Genomic DNA, 23,898 nt, shown 5'->3' on the forward strand with positions numbered 1-23,898 from the left:
GGTCTGTGACAATTTCTGGGAAATCAAATTATGTTGGGATGGTCATTATAAAAGCAGGATTTATAGAATGGAGCACAAAACTTGTATAATATACATTTGAGCCTTGTTCTGAGAAAATAGGGCTTAATGCATGTGCGTAAAGTGTTGTCTCAGATAAGCCTGTGCAGTCGGCCTACACAGACTAATCAGGGACGACACTTTCCGCCTAAACTTGATTTTCGGTAAGGAGGGAATTCCTTGAAACTAAAAATACCATAAAGGAGGAAAGTGTCTTCCCTGATAAGCCTGTGCGGACTGCACAGGCTAATCTGGAACGACATTTTACGCACATGCATTAAGCCCTGTTTTCTCAGAACGCGGCTCATTTCTACATGGTGTACATACATGCTCACCATTTTTGCACTGTTAAATATTTGTTTTATTATCACTCAAGGTACAACATGTTACTATTTAAGGACCCACGAGGGCAATAAATTTCATTTCATTCAGGTAATAATACTCACAATCGCAGAGGTCAAGAAGTGTTCATGAGTATAAGGAGGAAAAGCATTTAGAAATAAAAATTGATTTAACCCTTAACCACTGTCTTAGATATGTATTTTCATGCATTTGTAGTCCCTTAAAAAGTTACAATTTAATAAAAAAACATTCTTACTAAATTCAAGTTTTAAAGTCTTCATTACCAACCCTTAGTTACTGATGAGCAGTAAACAGCATAAAACCTGAACAGACTGCCAGTTACTCGTAGGCTATTCTGGTTTTATGCTGTTTGCACTTAGCCATTTTCACTTTGCTTCTAATTGGGAAAGGGTTAAAATATTGGCCTTGCTTTTATGGCCCTTTCCATGTTGACACTTTGATGTCATTCAAGAATCAGTCAATTTTTCAAAACCATAGTTGAAACTGAACTCCTTACCAAGCATGACTACCCAGTTTGATAAGAGATGTCTACCAGAGTTTCTTCATATGGCTTTGTAAAAGTTATGACATTAGGCCAGGTTTTGGGGTTTTATTTTTCCTAGCTTATTTGATTGGATCAAATATATTATTTTACATTTTGGGGAGCATGTTCTTATTTGTTCCATTAATATGTCTTTGTGAAGACTGCAGTTCTGAGTATCTAAAAGGATAACAGTCTATTAATATATTAGGCACTTTAAGTTGAGACCATAAACAGGAATTAAACAGGTTTGGTTTTGGGGTCTAAACATGCAACATTTAATTTTTAGATTAAATAGTGACTTATGGTCATTATATCAGGTAAAAATTTGTATTTTGTGACCTGTTATTGAGAAATTTCTTTTAAAGCATGCTGTCTCTACATATATTTATAGAGATGTGACATCATTGCCTTTGTCCAACCTCTATATTTTGGAGAAATGCTAATGCGAAAATATAGTTTGCTAAAATAAAATAATTTCAAAACAAGTGAAATTTCTAGCATGTTTGCATAAATTTTTTAAGCATGTTAGCATGTAAAAATTCACATTATGAGTCGATAGTAACGCCCTTCCAACAATCTGGAGACATCTGTAAATGAACATAGTCACGCCCTTCCAACAATCTGGAGACATCTGTAAATGAACAAAGTCACGCCCTTCAAACAATCTGGAGACATCTGTATATGAACATAGTAACACCCTTCCAACAATCTGGAGACATCTGTAAATGAACATAGTCACGTCCTTCCAACAATCTGGAGACATCTGTAAATGAACATAGTCACGTCCTTCCAACAATCTGGAGACATCTGTAAATGAACATAGTCACGCCCTTCCAACAATCTGGAGACATCTGTAAATGAACATAGTAACGCCCTTCCAACAATCTTGAGACATCTGTAAATGAACATAGTCATGCCCTTCCAACAATCTGGAGACATCTGTAAATGAACATAGTCACGCCCTTCCAACAATCTGGAGACATCTGTAAATGAACATAGTCACGCCCTTCCAACAATCTGGAGACATCTGTAAATGAACATAGTCACGCCCTTCCAACAATCTGGAGACATCTGTAAATGAACATAGTCACGCCCTTCCAACAATCTGGAGACATCTGTAAATGAACATAGTCACGCCCTTCCAACAATCTGGAGACATCTGTAAATGAACATAGTCACGCCCTTCCAACAATCTGGAGACATCTGTAAATGAACATAGTCACGCCCTTCCAACAATCTGGAGACATCTGTAAATGAACATAGTCACGTCCTTCCAACAATCTGGAGACATCTGTAAATGAACATAGTCACGCCCTTCCAACAATCTGGAGACATCTGTAAATGAACATAGTCACGCCCTTCCAACAATCTGGAGACATCTGTAAATGAACATAGTCATGCCCTTCCAACAATCTGGAGACATCTGTAAATGAACATAGTCACGCCCTTCCAACAATCTGGAGACATCTGTAAATGAACATAGTCACGCCCTTCCAACAATCTGGAGACATCTGTAAATGAACATAGTCACGCCCTTCCAACAATCTGGAGACATCTGTAAATGAACATAGTCACGCCCTTCCAACAATCTGGAGACATCTGTAAATGAACATAGTCACGCCCTTCCAACAATCTGGAGACATCTGTAAATGAACATAGTCACACCCTTCAAACAATCTGGAGACATCTGTATATGAACATAGTAACGCCCTTCCAACAATCTGGAGACATCTGTAAATGAACATAGTCACGTCCTTCCAACAATCTGGAGACATCTGTAAATGAACATAGTCACGTCCTTCCAACAATCTGGAGACATCTGTAAATGAACATAGTCACGCCCTTCCAACAATCTGGAGACATCTGTAAATGAACATAGTAACGCCCTTCCAACAATCTGGAGACATCTGTAAATGAACATAGTCATGCCCTTCCAACAATCTGGAGACATCTGTAAATGAACATAGTCACGCCCTTCCAACAATCTGGAGACATCTGTAAATGAACATAGTCACGCCCTTCCAACAATCTGGAGACATCTGTAAATGAACATAGTCACACCCTTCCAACAATCTGGAGACATCTGTAAATGAACATAGTCACGCCCTTCCAACAATCTGGAGACATCTGTAAATGAACATAGTCACGCCCTTCCAACAATCTGGAGACATCTGTAAATGAACATAGTCACGCCCTTCCAACAATCTGGAGACATCTGTAAATGAACATAGTCACGCCCTTCCAACAATCTGGAGACATCTGTAAATGAACATAGTCACGCCCTTCCAACAATCTGGAGACATCTGTTAATGTTGAGCTAAAGAGTCTCATGATGCACATATTGGCTGAAAATGAAAATAGTACTTCAGAAGCCACACCTGAAGACAAAATGCATGCCTGATAGCATAATTGTGTACCTGCAGGCTTATTTGATTTAAGCTGCCTTTTGTAGATCTTCTTTTGACCCAAACAATACCCCATTGTCATAAAAGCAGCTTAGATCACTGAGACATAAGGCAGCTATGCCTAATTGGCTAAGATCAGTTTATTAGGTGATTATGTTGAAAGAGTATCTCAGGCTAGCCAATTAGCTGGAACACAATTGCCCAAATCCTCTCTGGCTAGATTTTTGGGTTACAAACTAAGCCTATCCATTCAAAATGTGTTCAAATCACAAACCATAACCATATCATCTATAATAATATGAATGTAGCTAGTATTGGTACAGAAAAAGGGTCAGCATTGTTTGCACATAGATTTTTATGCCCCCAGTAGGGTGGCATATAGCAGTTGAACTGTTCGTCAGTATGTCAGTATGTCAGTCTGTCCGTCCGTCCGAAAAAAACACTTTAACGTTGGCCATAACTTTTGCAATATTGAAGATAGCAACTTGATATTTGGGGACATTGAGCTTCCACCACGCAAAATGTGCAGCTTCATGAGATACACATGCATGCCAAATATCAAGTTGCTATCTTCAATATTGCAAAAGTTATGGCCATCATGAATCCTTCAAGGTCAAAGGTCAACAAAAATATTTTTTTTATTATTTCAAAGCAGCGCAATAGGGGGCTTTGTGTTTCTGACGAACACATCTGTTGTTTTCAAAGGTTTGGTGATCAAGATAATGGTATTGCAAACACCCTTTAATTGAGCCACATTCTGGGAAGGCTCGACTTACTGCAAGTCCGCACAGGCTACTCAGGGACAACACTTTTCACCTACACTGCATTTTTGTTAACCCTTACAATGCGGGAACCGAATTTTGAAGGCCTTTGCAAACAGTTTGGATCCAGATGAGACGCCACAGAACGTGGCGTCTCATCTGGATCCAAACTGTTTGCTATTCTGATAGTAATTTTTGAAAAAAATTCGAAGAAATGCTAATTGTAGAAATTCAGCAGACGACATTTTAGCAGACGATAAATTTCCCAGCATGCAAAGGGTTAAGAAGAAACCTTCTGTAAAAGGAAACATTCCATAAAAGCACAAACTGCCATCCCAGATTAGCCTGTGTTATTACGGACATGCATTAAGCCCAGTTTTCCTAGGATGCGGCTTGCAAGACCAGACTGCAAGATATAATGTTCATAGTGTAGCCATTAAGAAAGCTTGACCCTAAAAAGGGTAAGACCATCTTGGATCTCCACAACTTCAGTGCATTTTACTCATTTAATTTGTTGGTTCAACCTGAACGCTTACCTATTTTATCCACTAATGATGGTAATCTGTTGATACTACAGGTGATTTTGAGAGGATAATAAATGCATCATCAACTTTGTTTGCCAATAATCAAGCCCATTCTGAAGGAGTGCAAGTTTATCATTTGAGCCGTGCTCTGTGAAAAGGGAGTTTAATGCATGTGGGTAAAGTGTCATCCCAGATTAGCCTGTGCAGTCTGCACAGGCTAATCAGGAACGACACTTTCCGCTTTTATTATATTTTTTGTTTAAAGAAAGTCTTTTCTTAGCAAATATCTAGTTTAGGTGGAAAGTGTCGTCCCTAATTAGCCTGTGCAGACTGCACAGGCAAATCTGGGACGACACTTTACGCACGTGCATTTTGCCCAGTTTCTTCAGAACGTGACTCATTTGATCATGATGGCCCTTTACAGTAAGGACCCACAAATAGTGGCAGTGGTGTAGTATAAATCACATAGCTTATATTCAAATGACACTTTGATTCTCCTTTAAATCAGTCTGAGGTCAGTAAACACTTGTTTATTCACTTCTTAACATGGGGTACACATAACATCGCATGCACTAGAACTTTCCCACACAAAAATACCATTATCAAATAATGTGCAAGTGTACAGTGTCTCTAAAAAGGACATAAAATTAAGTTCATCAATAATACTATTACAAATCACACCCATTCCCATGAAAACTGTCAGGATGACTACTTTGAATAAGTATCCATATTTATTTTAATTTTGATTAACTAAATTTAAGAATTATCCTTAAATTATCTTTTAAAGAGAGTACAAGATCGGTTATGCATCTTGTCGCAATTTTACAGAATATCTCACTAAATTCATTAGTGGTCATAAAAGAAAATCTATATATTAAGGTAAAAAAAAATCAACTTGAAGCAATAGATTGTTACTTTATATAGTAAGAGTATTAACAATATAATGAGGCACTTAGTGATATGAATGCATAATTTTAATGAAAATTATAAATGAAAATTATAACTAACATAATCAATATTATTGCACCCAGAGCACAGAAAGTCAGCATAAACAATCAGCATATAATGTGTTCCTTTTAAAAAAAAAAACATTTTACAATGGCAAACCTTTATTACGTAAGTGACATCCTCTTGCTTTAATACTTTATCAAAATAACAACTATGAAAAGCCACTATCATGAAAAAGTTTCAATTCCAGATTTTCAATATAACATTATTGCATGCACTTAAATCTCTATACTCCCACGCTTCATACAAACTTGTTGAAACTAAAATTCTATGTAAATGTTGGGACTTTAAATACATTGATGTGTTTCGGCTTTTGAAATACTCTTTGTTGGTAGAATCCGGGTATACTTGGTAGGCTGCGCTTTCCTTGTATTGAATGGCAGTCTATTCATTCATCAACAAGCGGCAGCAGTTACTGTAAAAGCATGATTATTGGTGGAACATTAACCCATTTATGCCTAGTGGACTCTCCCATCCTTCTAAATTGGATCAATTTATTTCCAAAATTAGGGATGTGTAGTATATTTATTTTTATATTTAGAATATTTCTTACAGAGTTCCTTTAAGCAAACAGTGCAGACCCTGATGAGACGCCGCATCATGCGGTGTCTCATCTGGGTCTACGCTGTTTGCAAAGGCCTTTTTTCTAGACGCTTGGCATAAATGGTTCAATTTTTGTGGATTTTGTTATTCGATCTTAATTCAATTTTCTCTCAGTATGTATTTGCAACAAGGGGGTGCTGTAGAAGAACGAGGATATTCGTGCATGAGTTGACAGGGGTCAGTTTTTGTCATTTAGCCGTGGGAACTCACATGACTCGCAAAAAAATTAAAAAAAAAATTGACACAGTATGATACTGTCTGATTACTGAGTAAAGATTGTATAATCATGTATGATATTATGTGATGTATATTTTATGATGGTTGTCAGGATGTTAAGTTTAATAATAAACGGACAGCCGGTATGCGAGTCCCTGGAGCGACTAGTACCAAAGAACAAAGTTGTGTTTGTTGGTTGTGGAAGCAAAGAAAGGATGTAAGGGAACAGGAATTTAAGTGTCCAAGCAATAATAATATCCAGTTTATTCCAGTTTATTTTACATGTGACATTCGCATCTTCCCACACCACAAGACTTATAGCTGGGAGGTATTAAGCACAGTGTATTTGATTGACACTTGAAATGTACAATTTTAGCTGTCTATTGAAAAAAGTTGTATGTAAAATCCTTTTTTTCCCAAATAGCATGTAATTATTTATTTGCCATGAAAAAAGTATGTTTTACAATGTTTTGAAGATCTTTTTGGAGAAGATTAAATGTCACAGATGGTAGGGAATAGTGAATCCCACATTGCAACTTCAGAATCATAAAAGAATGTAAAAAACATCAAATAAAATTGTTTTAATTCATGTTGTACAATTATGAGCAAATATTTTTGGTGAGATTGCGCTTTTTATTTAATTCAATAAATAAATTAAATGTTTTGGTATTCTCGTCTACTTTTATTCAAGATTCAAAATTATTGACAGCTTACTCATTTTCATATGATTACTTTATACTAGGAATTTATACTTTCATTTATATGAATCAGTGCCGAAAAAATTGTTTTGTTTTTTTATTAAACACAAAATTTCAACCTCACAAATATAACTGTTTATACAGTAGCCTGTATAAATTGGGTCAATTGCTTAACTGCCTTTGTTGGGTTTAAAAAGGAGAAAGAGTATTTTCATTTTGAATTTAACAATACAACAATTATTTACATACATACAAGTGTTGAAAGTAATAAATTTTCAGTGAGAGAAATTTTTCGTTCAAGCGCTGTGTATTTATTATTCTATTTTTACTGAGAAAAAGAAATTATTTGACTGTGTTGATTTCCACTGGGGAAAGATGGCAGACTAAATATAGGCCGTCCCAACCAGTTGTTTTTATTACCTCCTCAAAAAGGAATTAATCCATAGTAGACACTTATTTATTCTGCAATGCTATGCTGGTTTTAAATGGAGCTTATATCTATCGCTGCACATACAGGTTTTTTTTGGCCCGATTTTATAGCCGAAATTCAGCTATGTACCCAATCCCAAAAAGTATACTTTTTTCCCAAAAATTCCCAATTACCAAAAAAAAAAAAATTTTTTTTTTTTTTAGAAAGAAACGTCTCATGCGTATTTTATCTCAATTTTAATTCAATTACATCTAACAAAGTATTATATGATGTTGTTCTTTTAATTTGAATGATTATAAAGAGTAATATCAAATTTAGTATTTCCCTAATCAGTGGACTTTTCGTTTGGAATAAAAAGGCTAATGAATTTATTTTCCCAATTTAATGAAAATGCCAATAAAATTCCCAATTCCAAAGCCATGGGCTATCTTCCCAAAAAGTGGAAAAAAACCCTGACATAGATATCCAATTAATAAGGTGACAGAGCTTGATTTCCTTGATTCCATTAGCTATGTAAGGGATATTTGCTGGCTTGCACCAGGAAGCATATGGGTCATTGACACGATATGCACTTGATTATGCAGTTGATTAAACACTTCTGATGATAGAAGTTTCTAAAAGTACACAATTTTTAGTATTTTGCAAAGACTGATGTTTTAGAATGTTCAATCAGCTATTTACTGAAACCATCTTGGCACCTATCCAACAACAAAAACAACAACAAACAAAAACATTTATTTCAGCAAAAAAGCAATACAGCTTCTAGACAACAACAGTGAATATAAATGGGCGGTTCTCTGTGGAAATGGGGTTTAATGCATGTGTGTAAAGTGTTATCCCTGATTAGCACAGGCTAATCAGGGACAACACCTTCCACCTAAACTTGATTTTTGATAAGAAGAGACTGTCTTGAAATGAAAAATATCATAAAAGCGGAAAGTTTCGTACCTGATAAGCCTGTGCTGGCTGCACAGGCTAATCTCGGCCGACACATTAAGCGCATGCATTAAACCTCTTTTTACAGAGCATGGCCCAAATATACTTCTGGCTCAGATTATTGTATTTAAGGTTCAATAAAATACAGCCCCTCACACTACTTTGGGGGAAGGAGTTCGCAGCCCTTAGGAGGGGGAATTTTCACTGCGTTTCTCTTTTTGGGGGATTTTTTACTTGCTCTCTCATTATTGCATCTGTACATGTTTGCACTATATTCATTGCATTATTCATAATTTAGTATGTTTGCAAAGATTAAATTGAAATAGAATTGAGATATAATAATCATGAGACACATCTTTCTATTAAAAAAAAAACAAACTTTTTTTTTTTTTTTTTTAGCGGGAATTTTTCCCCCCAAAAGGGGAAAAAAGTAAACTTTTCAGGTGGGGCCCTGAAATAGCAACACGTTTGAAATATACAGGCTAAATTGGAACTTCTACAGTATACAATTAATACACTGAATCCAATATAACGCACGGGGTGCTTGGATCCCATTTTTTCTCCAACCTTCCATTTGATTTCTGATTCAAATCCGTATTATGCAACTTCATGTATTTTCAGACAATTCAAAGATGGCGGCAATCACATGTTGATGGCTTTATTCAACCGTCCGTTGAACCTATTATAATCGCTTCGAGGTTAAACAACACTGACAGCTAATTGGTGTTAATCTGTTGTGCAATGTCAATAAAGGTGTGAAAAACTCGCTTGTCAGTGTTTATTTCATGTATTCCTCATCACAGCGGTTCGGTGCGATAATTTCCATAAGTTAAGTGCAAGCGGGATAGTTATACAATTAAAGTTATTCAAAACGATTAAAACATTCTTACTTTGATATGGTTGCAGTTTGACTATATTAAATGAGCGGCTGTGAAATATACTGCCCACTGTATAAAACAACTTTTTCTGTCATTTCATTATCATTCTAGTATTATGTCATTTAATCTTTCAGTTTGTGTATGAGAAATTAAATAATCCAGACGATTTATTTACATGCAAACGCAGTGTACCGTTAATTGTTAACAGAGTTTCACTTTCACTTTTGCGCGGTATCAGGAAGTCCCCGGGAAACACGTTTTTTGCATGCGTATGACGCAATAATACATTTCTTTGTACATGTATCGTATTGCATTCAATCTAAATTTAAAGTCGCTCGTCCAATAAAAGCTCTGCCCCATAATGCACTGTACTCTTAACACTTCTGAAGGCTGGAAAAATGGGGCTTAATGCACATGCATATATGGCATCATCACAGACTGGAAAAATGAGGCTTAATGCACCTGCATATATAGCATCATCACAGACTGGAAAAATGGGGCTTAATGCACATGCATATATGGCATCATCACAGATGAAGTCAGCACAGGCTAATCAGGAACAACACTTTCCGCTTAAATGGAATTGTTCGCTTAAAGGAAGTATTTTCTTAAATAAAATCACATCTAGGTGGAAAGGGTTGTTTCTGATTTACTTGTGCAGACTGCACAGGCTAATCTGGGACAATATTTCTGCACATGCATTAAGCCCTGTTTTCCCAGAGCAAGGCTCATATATTTTATATATATATGGAGAAAGATATGCCTGAACAATCAGATACACAGACATACAAACAGACATACATATTCCTATCGGAGACTTTGGCAAGTAAGGTTTGTTTTATTGAAACTATTTTCTGTCTGTAAAGTCGAAAAATTCATTCATGTATAAAAGACATATACACAGTTGAAAACATATGAAATTGTGATGCAAGGGCAAGCCAATAGACAGGGCAAGCCAATAGACAGGGCAAGCTGATAGGCAGGGCAAGCCAATAGGCAGGGCAAGTCAAAGGGCCAATAGGCAGGGCAAGTCAATAGGCAGGGCAAGCCAATAGACAGGGCAAGCCAATAGGCAGGGCAAGCCAATAGGCAGGGCGAGCAAATAGGCAGGACAAGCCAATAAGCAGGGCAAGTCAGTAGGCAGGGCAAGCCAATAGGCAGGGCAAGCCAATCGGAAGGGCAAGCCAATCGGCAAGGCAAGCCAATAGGCATTTCTTTTTTAATGGATCTCTTTTACCCATTTCTTTAATCAGGAATATAGCATCATGAAATCTTGTCAATTTAAAGACATTTTACAAAGATACGTTAAAGGTTATCAATTGAACTAAAACTGTATCAAAGTGGCTGAACCTAGTATTTAATTGACTATTATCCTCCATCACAATTCATTATTTTGGGAAAAGTATACCATATTTGTAGTTTATCCTTATACTGGGCCCGGAGTTGAATCAGGAAATAAGTCATGACACTCAGTTATATGGTCATATGCCATACATTATTATTTCATAGTCATGACATGAATTTTGTCACTAAAGGGGAGACAATACATTGCAGGCTGTTCAGCTCAGCCCAGAGAGCACTGTTCCCTGACAGCAATGTGTCCCTGGTTCAAGTCATGCACATTGTGCACAATTTTCTCACCGGATGGCATTATACTGGCCCCCTACGTGGGAGGACTAGAACATATACCCAAGTTTGCTTTTAAATGACCCACCATTAATTACAGTATTATATACAGAGCTCCAGATAAGGGCCGTAAATACGGCTTTTTCATGAAGGTTTACGCATTTATTTTATTAACTGGACGTACAATTACGACTTTAATATCCCTTTTACGCATTTACGAAAAAAATCTGGCCGTACCAATACGCGCGCGTCAGTGTGGCGTGATTTGTTGGTCTCTTACCTTACGGCGCTTTTAATAATTTAAATTAACAAAAAAGTTGTATACTGGGTGACGGTACTATTGTCTTTTCTGTCGTGTGATTTCCAGTAACTCGTTAACCCGTAAGAAACTGAATTTGTGATTCCCGGTAACTCGTTAACCCGTCAAAATCTGAATGTCAGGATGGTTAGTCGACCGTATGTAGCCATTATATGACGACAAAGTGTTGTTTTTAACCGCTTTCGATTTATCTGGACTTTGTTGTCATATAATGGCTACATACGGTCGTCTAACCATCCTGACATTCAATCTGTAACCCAAAAAAATACATTGTCGCCCCGATATTTAACGATTTGATTGCATCCGTTGCTAAAAACGTTAGAAAACACGATGGAAAACAGATGAGACAGTGACATTGGTGTTCATTTACTTAGGCTTTGATTAATAGTTGGCTTGTGTTTTCTTGTCAAGAAAAATAAAGAAATAGTATTTAGTCATGAGTTTTAATGTGTAGTTGTATTTGCATCATACTTCAGAATGGAAAACCTAATAAAGTAACTGTTTAAGAAGCTAAATATATTTATTATAATTGCTGCAAATGTTTCTGTAAAGTCAGTTATACACCCTTCAATATCCAAGAACACGGTTAGTACAGTACTACCTGTTTTTTTGGATATGCTAGTACATGTACAGTCGATTGGTGTATAACGGATAGCTAAGGACTTCGAGTCTCATTTTAACGTAAACACCATGCATTCAGTAATTAAACCATTTAATTTAGATAGACACATGTTTTCCTATTGAAACATGCCAGCGGTTTTAAATTTCCAAAAAAAGTTATGTGTTTACAGTGCGAATTTCATGGTACACTGATTCAGCCATTACCGGATCGCTTAGGTCTTGATTGGATTACATTTGTATCGTGTTATTTCTTGAAAATTGACACAGCATTTGTAAAAAATAATTGCAATATATGTACATTTCCAGAAAGGAAATTCATTTCTGCGTTTAATAAGACCATGTTCATGGAAATCGCTTCACAATTGATGAAGTAATGGCTGTTCAAAGCGATGCACCATATATTCGGGTCATTTTGAGTTGAATACCTTGTTATATATATAGATTTGATAGTGAAAAATATGTTTTCAGATAAATCGATTTTTCGTTATAATTTGATTATTTTTCATCAAAAATGATGTTTTCACTATATAATAGCATAGCCACACGCTAACCACATGTGTATTAGACAACTTCAATTGAGTTTATATTTATTTTGAGACAATCCCCACATTCCTGAATATGGGTCATCACATGTCCATTATTCACTAAATCCCGAGTTGCAGCTTTCATGCTTATTTTATATGGTACGCATCAATTTGGTTTCTGAGCATTCTTACTTTTGTAAAGGACACATAATACTAAACTATTACATCAATGAACATTATGTTTACCAAACAAAATCTGCAAAATTCAAGAAACCATTCGTCTGCACTTTTCCTGTTGTCACAAAAACGGTGCGTACATAACGTGACCTTGTTTTGCTATCGAAAAAAGAAACAGTTGTAAACATTGAAACACGTCAACAAAAACATGAATCGACTTAAGAATGATAGGCTTTTTGTATTCAATTCATAGAAAACTATCAATCTTAACAAAAATAAAAGTATTTTGCAAAAAACGTTGAACCTATCCGTTACTCACTAAAATCCGCTATACACCAATCGACTGTACTAATTGATTTTCAGCGTTACTCCTTTTCTTTCTGTCAGTGGCAGTACTGTTACTAATTTCACAAATCCTTATCTGGAGCTCTGTATATAGTAATATACCGGTAAATATATGGTTCATATTCAAAGTTTTTAATAAGAAAAAAGTTTTTTCAAACATCTAACATGGTAATTATTTTATAAATAATTAGTTATATTTTATTAAAAATATTTTTTTTATATAATTTGTAATTTGGGGACCTAAACTTGGGTAAAAACTGGCTTAATATTTAATGATTAATAGAAGAAAATTGTAAATATCATGAACAATAAATACCATTGTATTCGTTTTCAACATTGATCCGTGTCATTCAGTAATGAGTTGTATGCGATATGCAACCAGTAAAGCTTCAGACCAGCCTGCACATCTGTCCTTTAACCCTTTCAGTGCGGGAACCGAATTTTAATGGCCTTTGCAAACAGTTTGGATCCAGATGAGACGCCACAGAACGTGGCGTCTCATCAGGATCCAAACTGTTTGCTATACTGATGGTACTCTTTGAAAAAAATCGAAGAAAATGCTAATTAAAAAAAAATCAGCAGACAACATTTTTGCAGACGACAAATTTCCCAGCATGCAAAGGGCTAATGTGACCACAACACCTTGCATGACTTTATAACAAACAGCCTAGGTCCTGACCAGACTGAACGATTGCGCATGCTAGTCTGAAGCTATGCTGACTGCATATGGAACATGCAAATTTGTTGAAATGATATCCCCCGCCAAATAGTTTATTTATGGATGGGTGTAAATCCCTTGATATATGGTATAATCCTAAACAAATATTTAAGTGCAGGGTAATTGTTTAATGCATTGCAATGCTCCTCATCAATATCTATACACCCATGCAGTTTCATAATATAATCTTGTAGCATATCTGAGATATAGCCCTAAAAAGTTACACAATAACACAAAAACAAAGGGCAATAACTCTTATTTAAGAAAGTGTAGGGTTATGTTTCTTGTGCATGACACCTCTCATTATTGATATCAATACACCCATGAACTTTCATGTTGAAGTCTTGTATTCTATGTGAGAAATAGTCCTGAAAAAACTTTGGCAGGGGATAATAAGACCCATTTTCGCATGATGTGTGTCATTAACAATAAACTGATAGCTCAATAAGTTATTCATACTGAAGATCTTGTTTATGAAATACTTAGTAATTAATGTATGATACGGCTATGATATCTTCAAAGATAACAATAACAAAGCAATGCCTGAATTATTTACAATCATTAAGCATATCAACTGAATTTTGTTACAGTTATTGACTCCCTGTGTGACAGAATTCAATGGAGCAGCTCCGCATATTGTTAGTTTTGCCACCAGTGGGATTTCATCGCTAAGATATGAAGATTCACTGCCTCATGATTTAATAAGATGCCTTAATAATAATATCAATAAAAGCATTATTTAGCCAGAAATAAAACTGCTCAAAGCAATACATATACTTACATACAAATGAAGCCATATGTCACTCTACAAGTAGAAATAAGTCACAGCCACTGCGCAATTCCGAACATGAATTATCTTTTAAAAATTAGGCTAATAAATCAGACCCATCTTGCAAAATCATTTAATGTCTACGTAGTCAATTTATTCCGAATATCCCTTTCAAATATCAGAATATTTATTTTAATGGAGGATTATGCAAACCTAGAATACTTCGAAAACATCACCATAGAATCGCGGACAATATAAAGGCAAAGCACATTGGATTCAAAATCATCGCCATAGATGCTATTGATCTCTTGTAAGGCGATGCCATTGATTTCCCAGTAATTTTCCCATTTCCATTTCCCTTTGCTGTAGCATCGGAATGGCCGTAGGTCAGAAAGTTGTGTGCTGCTACGGTGGCCAATTAGTGCCTTGCGTTTAGGGAAGTGTACAATGTGAAAGGACTAGTTCCAGAGGAATTATGAATAATTTATTTCCTATTTACTTGTATAGGCCATCTAAAGTACATCTCAGTGACAATAATTTCTGTACAGTAAATCAGTTCACATGATGTTACCCACAGGTACATATACTTGATGTTCTTTCAAGTATCTACCTGTGATTTTACCGGTACTTGCAACAAAATATCAATATTTTAAATACACATGTAGTTTGCAACAATACAAGATCAAACAAAACTAAACAATTTTAATCATTACAAATATTAAATATTAAGGCGGGTGTGTAACACAAACCATTGAGGCAATTAAAATACTATAAATGTAACTCATCTTAGCAGTTTGGATTGCTCAATGATGCTGCATGTTGATTGCAATACATTATCAAGAATACTGACAATTTAAAGGAGTTATGCCAACATTTATGATGGCCCATTTTAATTGACAGACGCATCTCAGAGGCTCTGAAAAATCCGCAAGAAAGCGTTTTAAAAAGTTGCACATTTAGGGTATCGTGCAAGATTCTGGACCTTCTTTAACTCTTAACATTAACGACTCAGAATTGTAATGGATTCGTGTGATGTATGTTTCCCGAGTATGTGCGAGCTTTCATCAGAACTTCGGTGAAAATTCGAACAAGAAAGTGATCCCTTGCGCGAAAAATTGAATCACAAGCCCACGTGATGTAGTGGTAGAATATTGACATGTTTGACTGGATGTGTTTCAAATTCTGCTTCCGGCAATCATAATTGTTTTCAACACTTTTTTTCTTGTTTTTATAAATAAGTTTAAACTATTCAAAAAAGTGTAGTGTTGTAAATAAATATGCTGTAAATAAATGATATCAAAAAGGAGATGCTGTGTTCAATAGTGGAAGCCTTGTTAATATCGATTCATTGGCTCGTTTGAATTAGTATAAGTCCAAAAAATTGCCAACGTCAAGGTACAAATGAGGGCAGGTGATGTGTGCGTTCTTATTGTTTAATTGAAGTATCAATCCTTAGAGAAAAGGTCAAAATAACGGCAGGTGTGATGCTCGTGTTGATATTGTTCAAGCCCATCATCAAAGCAAGTATCAATACTTTGAATGCAGCATTACTTTAATGATAAAACTCGTGCCATTTTGGATTAATCTTGCACTGAATTACGGAGAGAATAACGGACTGACCAATCGCTGCATGTCTTTCAGAATCAGTATTTGCCGATTGTATAAAATACCAAAAAGTAGAAAAAGCCATTAAATTCCCCACAATAATTTCTTATTTTACTTCTTGAACAATGTATTTTGAATTCCTAGGTTTATGTGATTAAATCCTTCATTGTCCATCTAGATACTTCGTAAACATATTGTCTGTACCACTATGAGTTGATTATTAACTATCTACAACACATGAACCATATGTTTGCCAAATTTGACGTGAGTAATATGACCTGAGCAATATGAACTATTTCGTGTCCAATTTCATAGGTTTGTAAATGATATACTATATGTTATTCATACTTTCAAGCAGTTTATTGTAGCTTTATATAAAAATGATTCATGTTTCATAAGCTAAATTTATTTCTGTTTTCCAATTAAGGATACATTATAGAAAACAGCTATGCTCAAAATGTGTGTTACCTGCTTTAAATAATATTTTAATTCCATTATAAAGATTGATAAATGTCGTAGAAGTGGTATTTATAACCAATACCACAATTATACGATGGGAGAAGACGATATCGGCGCGAGCGTCTCGTAATGGCAGCTTAAAAATTAAGAATACCTGTTATAGAAAATTTATTCAAATACAAAAATGAACACAATGCATCTATAAATGCCATCGTAGACGTGTTATGTATTACCAATACCACAACTACACGTGGTAACTAAGGAGAGACGATACCAGCGCGAGCGTCTGCTATTGGCAGCTTCAAAATGTAGAATAACAGTTATAGAACATCAATTTAATTCAGAAAATGGCCAGACTCATTTGTTTGTTGTTTTTTGCGCTTTCACTAATGTAATGATTTATTAATATCCTATTATATCTGTGCTTTTCCGTATTATACATGTTCGATATTATTAGTGCTGGACTTGAACGTTGCGGCGCCAGTATGAAATCGATCTGGTTGTGTACTCGCCCGTATAAACCATGCCAGGTCGCTGTACTAGACGCGTTATGTGGGTGCAGCGTATTGACCAGGGTGAGTTGGGGGCTTCTGGCGCACTCAAGAAGTCTTAACCTTCTTGCGTGTGTCTCTCCTAAGCTAAATCTACTGTCCCTGACAAGTCTTGGTAGGCGTCTGGTCCAGCCTTGGCGTTTATAGGGACCCGGCACAAAAAAATCATATATGATATATAATATTATACATCATATATGCTTTGTTTGTGCCGAGTGCCTATGTTGGCGTTAAAATCGCATTTTACCACGAGGATGCCTTTTTTCCGGACATTGACTATGATGTGCGCTAATTTTCCATTGAACTGTTCAATCTCCTCGTCTTCGTTCTCTGATGTTGGTTCGTAGACCTGGATGTGTGTGAGGTTTAGCTGCGATACGGTAGCGCTTCTGCTCGTGCTTCAGCTCGTGGACCTTGTCGCAGGCATGGAGCGTTCTTAGATTCCATGTCTCTATGGTTGAGCCCTTTATTCCCAACTTCATCTTGGATTAAACCCAGTAGGTAACGTTTCGCATCCACCATGGGGATGGCAACAGAGACGCGGTCGTTGTTATTCCGGGCCCCGACCGATCCGGTTTGGTATTATGCTGTTTTGTCCTCATCATTTCCTTTCAGCGGGCTTGAGTCAATCTCCCAACTCCTCTCCAAGAATTTTCAACTGCCCTTACGCAACATTCAAGTCCGTCACTCCGTTTCGCCCGCCAGCAGAAGCGGCCACTAGGGTGTGGTTGGGTCAATGTCCCGGAACCAAAAGCGAGAGTGTCAGGTGAGAACCATTTGATTTCTAATACTTGTAAATGTATATAGTCAAATGACTAAATAACAACACCAGTGTAAATTATATATTTAAGGCAATTTTAATGAAAACAAAGCCCTTCGTCTACTTACAATGACATAACTAAGCAATTCATGCACGAGACTCAATGAGCTGGTTATCTGCATCTATTTTGTAGATGACCAGTTAGAATATAAATAAGTTCTTTCTATAATGAAACAATTCTATATTATTATACATAATGCTAAAATTGAATAAGAAGAAAATTTCCAAATACAATGTACATGAACTAAAATATAATGCAGACAGGAGGAATGTATGAATAATAACAAAAAAGAGTAAGAAAAATATGCATTGCTCCACTCTGTTACAGAGAACGCTCCGGATAAAGCAAACATTTTAAGGAGAAACGTTCGGGATTTCCAACGAGAGTATAACACGCGCATATAAGGTAACCACGTAGGGTTGTGTGCAAATCGGCATTAAAGTCATTGCATCGATTCCCAGCAAACATGAGACGTCTTTTAGACGTCTTTATTTTGATGTTTTACGGTCGCGACGTCGCCGCCAAATAAACAACGTCTTTTCAACGTCTTTTAGCGATATGATAATAACGTCGAAAAGACGTCTTTTTACCGAGACAATAATGACGTCTTTTAAAAGACGTAAAAAAGACGTCGTTATAACGTAGCACTATAAAGCCGTCTGAGAAAATTGTAAAACTACGGAAACGTATATGGTACACCCCAATAATGTGGTCATGCCGGAATAATTTATATCGATTTACTGTGAAATAACATGGTATGTCGACATTGTTTTGTAGCTTTTCCCGCCTTAATTTTACTCGTCATAACGACATTAAGTTGAAGTCTCGACGTAAATGTTTCCGGCTTTTCCCGAAAATATATTTGGTCGACATGATCTAAGTCGACAAATCTACATAACTTGTGGCGTCATGCTCTTGTGAAAATGACTTGCCATCATAGTTTTAGTCGACACGATGAGTTCTTTTTTACGCCAAGACACCTTTTTCATATCATGCCGTCGTAAAATTTTGACATCATCACATTATTGCAACATTGGCCCATGACTTCCGGCGTCGAACAGATTTTTAGTTTCTGGTATATTCTTTCGAAACACGCAAGACCTCAGACAGTCCATTTTTACAGCAGGAATGCTTGGTATAAAGGTACAAATAACATACACGGTTTGCAAACAAGAAATAACTATGTGTTCGTTGAGTTTTATGAGCATTTAGAGAGCTCAAATCTCGATTGATTCATTTAGATATTTTTCTTTAACTAGTACATGCAAAACGTGTGTTTAACGACTCACAACTTTTTTATATTGCAGATTTGTGTCTTTGTGGCACTGATATATGTTGACTATTCGTAAGCTGTACTTTCAAATCAAGAAAGGGATGTTTGGATTTCGCGTTATCACAAACAGGGCTATACGCGTCTGGATATATGTGGATTTTTGCTTTTCCTACACAACACTGCTCTCAGTTTGAGTCAACTGAAACGGATACTGCGAATGTTAGGGCTCCAAAGACACAACGCGTCATCTCCTCTTCCAGACGTTATACGAGCGATTCGCTCAGTATATAAAGAGGGATGGCTGTATGTGGTTATAAAACTATATGGAAACTGGTCAACACAACCACAAATGTCAAAGTAAGCCAAGAAACAAGGTGTGTATTGAAGGTAATTGACCCTGAGGGTGTTGCTCTCAGGTCTGCACATCGCCTGCGACGCAGAGTCTATACCAATAAAGGTCCTAATTTTACTATACACATTGATGGGTATGATAAGCTAAAGCCTTTTGGAATTGCTATACACGGGGCGGTTGATGGATTTTCCAGATGCATATTATGGCTAGAGGCATGCTATTCGAATAATGAACCTCGAATTATCACGGGCTTCTTTGTTTACTTTGTGAAACGGATTGGTCGCGTTCCACGTCTGGTTCGTGGCGATGCAGGGACAGAAACGTTTGGGTACGGGCTATGCAGATAGCGTTTAGGTTTAATGACAGGGATAACATGTCTGGAATGAACAGTTACATCACTGGGAGATTCACTGGCAATCAAAGAATTGAACGTTTGTGGGTAAATTTAAGTCAGTTCTACTGTGTTTGGAGGAACTATTTTAAGGATATGGTAGACAGCGGCTTGCTTCGGATTGATGATCCTGTGCATTTAGAATGCTTGGGATTCTGTTTCATACCATTAATACAACGTGATCTGAACTCTTTCGCCCATCTATGGAATTCTCATCGGATTCGGCAGCAAAGACATGTGGAAGCACCAAATGGGATACCGATAGTAAGTTACTACCAGCCTGAGGCGTTTGGAACACGAGATTTTTCATTTCGGCTTCCTTGCGAATTGGAAACCATTGATCGTATTTAAGAGAGATACTTTGTAAAGAAACCACACTTTGGATGTAAAGATGACTTCATACCGTCCTAGAACATGTGTGTGAAATGCGGCGGGAGCAACTGCCAATTCCTGAATCGATTGAACGTGCGACTTCTTTGTTCTTGGCCTTGACTGAAATATTAGATGGTTACTAATTACATATGCAAAAATATATGCTTGAAAAATGGTTATATTTTGCAATTTAATCGTTAAGTTAGTTTAGTTCAAGTAAGTTTCGTTAAGAGTTTTATTTACAATGTGTCGATAAGCAACACAAAATTGATATTCTCGTTATTGGAATTGATCATGAAGTTGTTAAACGTTTTTTTTTTTCTTTGCTATATAAAATTCACTCATATTGTTGTACACATTTACAGACATTGCAAACTTGGCAAAACAGATTAATCATGTTCATCATTTCATTGTTAGATTGCAAAAGAATGAATGAAACGTCACTAATTGTTTGAAAACATGGCGGTCATTTAGTTATGAAATCCTCGTTAATTGTGGAATGTTCCTTTCAAATATGGTTCTTTCAAAATATTTAGTACATTTCATTTCAAACTTCAATATATTAAACGAAACGACTGTTGTAAAATCTTATATTTAATATTAACACGGCGCAATTTATGATATATTAATTTTGTATATTCTTACTTGATTTGCTGTTCCTGAAACTCTAGTGTTTATAGTACATGTTGAAATTAATGTTCATACTGCAATTCGATCTTTAGTTTTTGAATGGTCAAATATGCGTTTTTGAGGAAATAGAAATTATTATTCAAATATGACACAAGATTGGGCTATTTGAGATCAATTTTAGGGCTAGTTAATGTGATCGGTCTTTCTTCGTCGTCCGTCAACATTTTCACTAAAGTGAAATCACCTACTCAGCTGTGTCAATAATACCAAACATGCACAGTCCTCAAAGCTAGTATTATGTCCACATCGCAAATTATTTTTCAAAATAAATTAAAAAAAAAAATGACAATATTTGTTTACGACGATAGATCCTATGGTATAAGTATATTATATGATATATATATGGTGATATATACGTATATATATATACTAGATATATAATCGGTCTAATATTGTCGACCATATATATATATTGTCAAACGACAAAATGAACGGCGAATAAAAAAGTAACGCTTGACTTTAATGGCATTTTATTTTCTTGCAGTTGATTACATTATTAAAAGTGCCCTATATATATTTCACTAGGGTACAATATTCTGATTGGCTTTAGTATATCATTCGACTGGGCTTTATATTCAATGAAGTTGCCTCCACGAAGCGCACGAGGAAATCGAGCTTGGGACTACTTGGATTAATTAATGTGCGACATGTACACAGTCGAAACTGCGTATTGGAAAAGGAGGCGCTTACTAAATTCATGCACGAATAAATCCCAAATTATATTGTCTTTTAGCCAAACCATTAAAAACATATGCACATGACTGATATTGTAATAACATGTATAAGAATTGAAACGATCTTTTCTTCGCTTCGTCGATGTAAGTAGGTTTGTTTTGGTATTCAATTGGGCTTTATGCAAATTAGTTCCTCACAAAAAACATGCACATTTTCAACTACATACAACTAAACATCTTACATTTAAAAGACCGGAAAGCGCGTTCAAGATAACACTTTAATAGCTGCAGTGAAGTATCAAGCAGATACTATAATGGTGAGCATTAAAATCCGATTCAATAAAAACTTTATTCAGATTTAACAAAAGTGAGCTTCCAATCTTAGCTTCAAATCTTAGCATAGAAGCTTATAATTTAAATTATAAATCTCTTATTCTAAATATCAAATTTAAAAAGATGATTTATAAAACAACATAACAGCTAATGAGTTTCAAACTGTTCTTCAGTACTTATTCAAATAAGTAAGACAAATGAAAACAAAGTAGAGGACATATCACTTTCTGAAATGGTCAGAAGTGGGTGGGATAATGTAATTGATTATATTAACATTATATTATGAAGTTGGAACAATGTGCACAATTAAAATAACATATACTTCAGTGATACATGAACAAGTTTAATGAAATCTTTCAAAAAGAGTAAATAATAACATGTTTTCCACCTTTAAACCACTTTCTTCTTGGGCTTTGGAAGTCCTTATTTCTTGTTTTGTTCATAAAAACATTGACACCATCTGGAACCTACACTACTGTACAAGATAATGTTGAAGTATTATTAAATATAACACACTAGAAGCACTGAAAAAGGATACTTTTGTGCAAGAAAAGAATGTAAACAACAAGAGAAAAAAATAGTACACTTGAAAAAGTATGGTGGGCCAGAAATGATAATTAAAAAAAATATAATATGAAAGATACATAAATATTGAAAACATGTTAATTAAATTGCTTTATTTTATAGCGTATGTTAGTACTATAAAGATAAGGATTTATCACATGCTATACCCTGTTTCCCCTTTAATATAACCATTACATTTTTTTTTTTATTACACATGTGTAATACAACATTTTTAAATTAAGCGTTTCATTGGCTTAGTTTATCGTTTATTGACCAATCGCATTTTGTTATTTTGCTGAAATGACGTTGCAACGTCCAATGACGGTCACGAAATATAAACACATTCGGGATTTATCATTATGTTTGCGTAAATATTTATTTATTTGCTCATTTAAAACATGTGATAAAAAAGATCTGACACTCGTTGTCATATCATACTATATTTTATTAAACTCGTCCAGGAAATTCGTTAGTAAGCTCGCCAAAGGCTCGCTTTATAACAAAATTCCTGAACTCGTTTAATAAAATATGGTATGATATGACAACTTGTGCCAGATCCTTATATATCAAAGTGTTTGTAAAAGTGATATTTTACACTGTTTCCAAAAGTTTCAATCAAATTATATATTTGTCATCGTGGTCAACCATACTTTTTTCCAACTATTTTTAGACTCAATTTGTTTACATTTTTTCTTAACAAAAAGATCTTTTTTTTTTCAGTGTTTCATCAGTCTGTTATGTTTAATCATACTCTAGCATTATCTTCTACATCTCAGTAGTTTCCAGCTGGTGTCAATGGATTTATGAACAAAAAAAAGAAAATAAGGACTTACAAACGCCCAAAAGAAATTGTTTATAAATATAAGGTTAAAACATGTGATTATTTTCTCTTTTTTGAAAGATTTCATTAGAACTGGTTCATGTATCACTTAAGTATATGTTTATTTTAGTTCTGCATATTGTTTTCCAAACTTAATATAGAATGCTAATATGAGGAATTATTATTTGACAATTACTCCAACCACCTCTGACTATTTCAGAAAGTGATATCTACTTAAACAACAAAAACAAGTAACACAAACAAGAGGGCAAAGAGGCCCTAGGTCGTTCATCTGATGGAATGAGATTCAAAAGAAAGACGAGTTTACTCGTGTGCAAAATAATCAGAACTTTAAATGACAAAGGCTGACTTCAATTCAAGGTTTTAGGTCTTCCAAAAATTTAATATAAGCATATATACAAAATTACCAGATCCCCTGGTAGACATGGTTTTTAAATACTGATTGACCATAAACCATTTAACAACTCAAAA

At 35.4% G+C, this 23,898-nt stretch overlaps 1 protein-coding gene across 1 annotated transcript in view; it reads right to left on the bottom strand.

Annotated features, from left to right (window-relative positions):
* The window catches only part of LOC127871390 (synaptotagmin-16-like), an 87,275-nt gene extending 72,455 nt beyond the window's left edge, over nt 1-14,820 (bottom strand). Inside the window, exon 1 of the mRNA XM_052414262.1 lies at nt 14,514-14,820. Within this exon, the coding sequence (XP_052270222.1) occupies nt 14,514-14,529 (16 nt within the window). The 5' untranslated portion in view covers nt 14,530-14,820. The remainder of the gene's footprint in view (nt 1-14,513) is intronic.
* Nucleotides 14,821-23,898: the final 9,078 nt, after the last annotated feature.

Source organism: Dreissena polymorpha, chromosome 3 (genome assembly GCF_020536995.1).
Source record: "Dreissena polymorpha isolate Duluth1 chromosome 3, UMN_Dpol_1.0, whole genome shotgun sequence".
NCBI classification, from domain to species: domain Eukaryota; kingdom Metazoa; phylum Mollusca; class Bivalvia; order Myida; family Dreissenidae; genus Dreissena; species Dreissena polymorpha.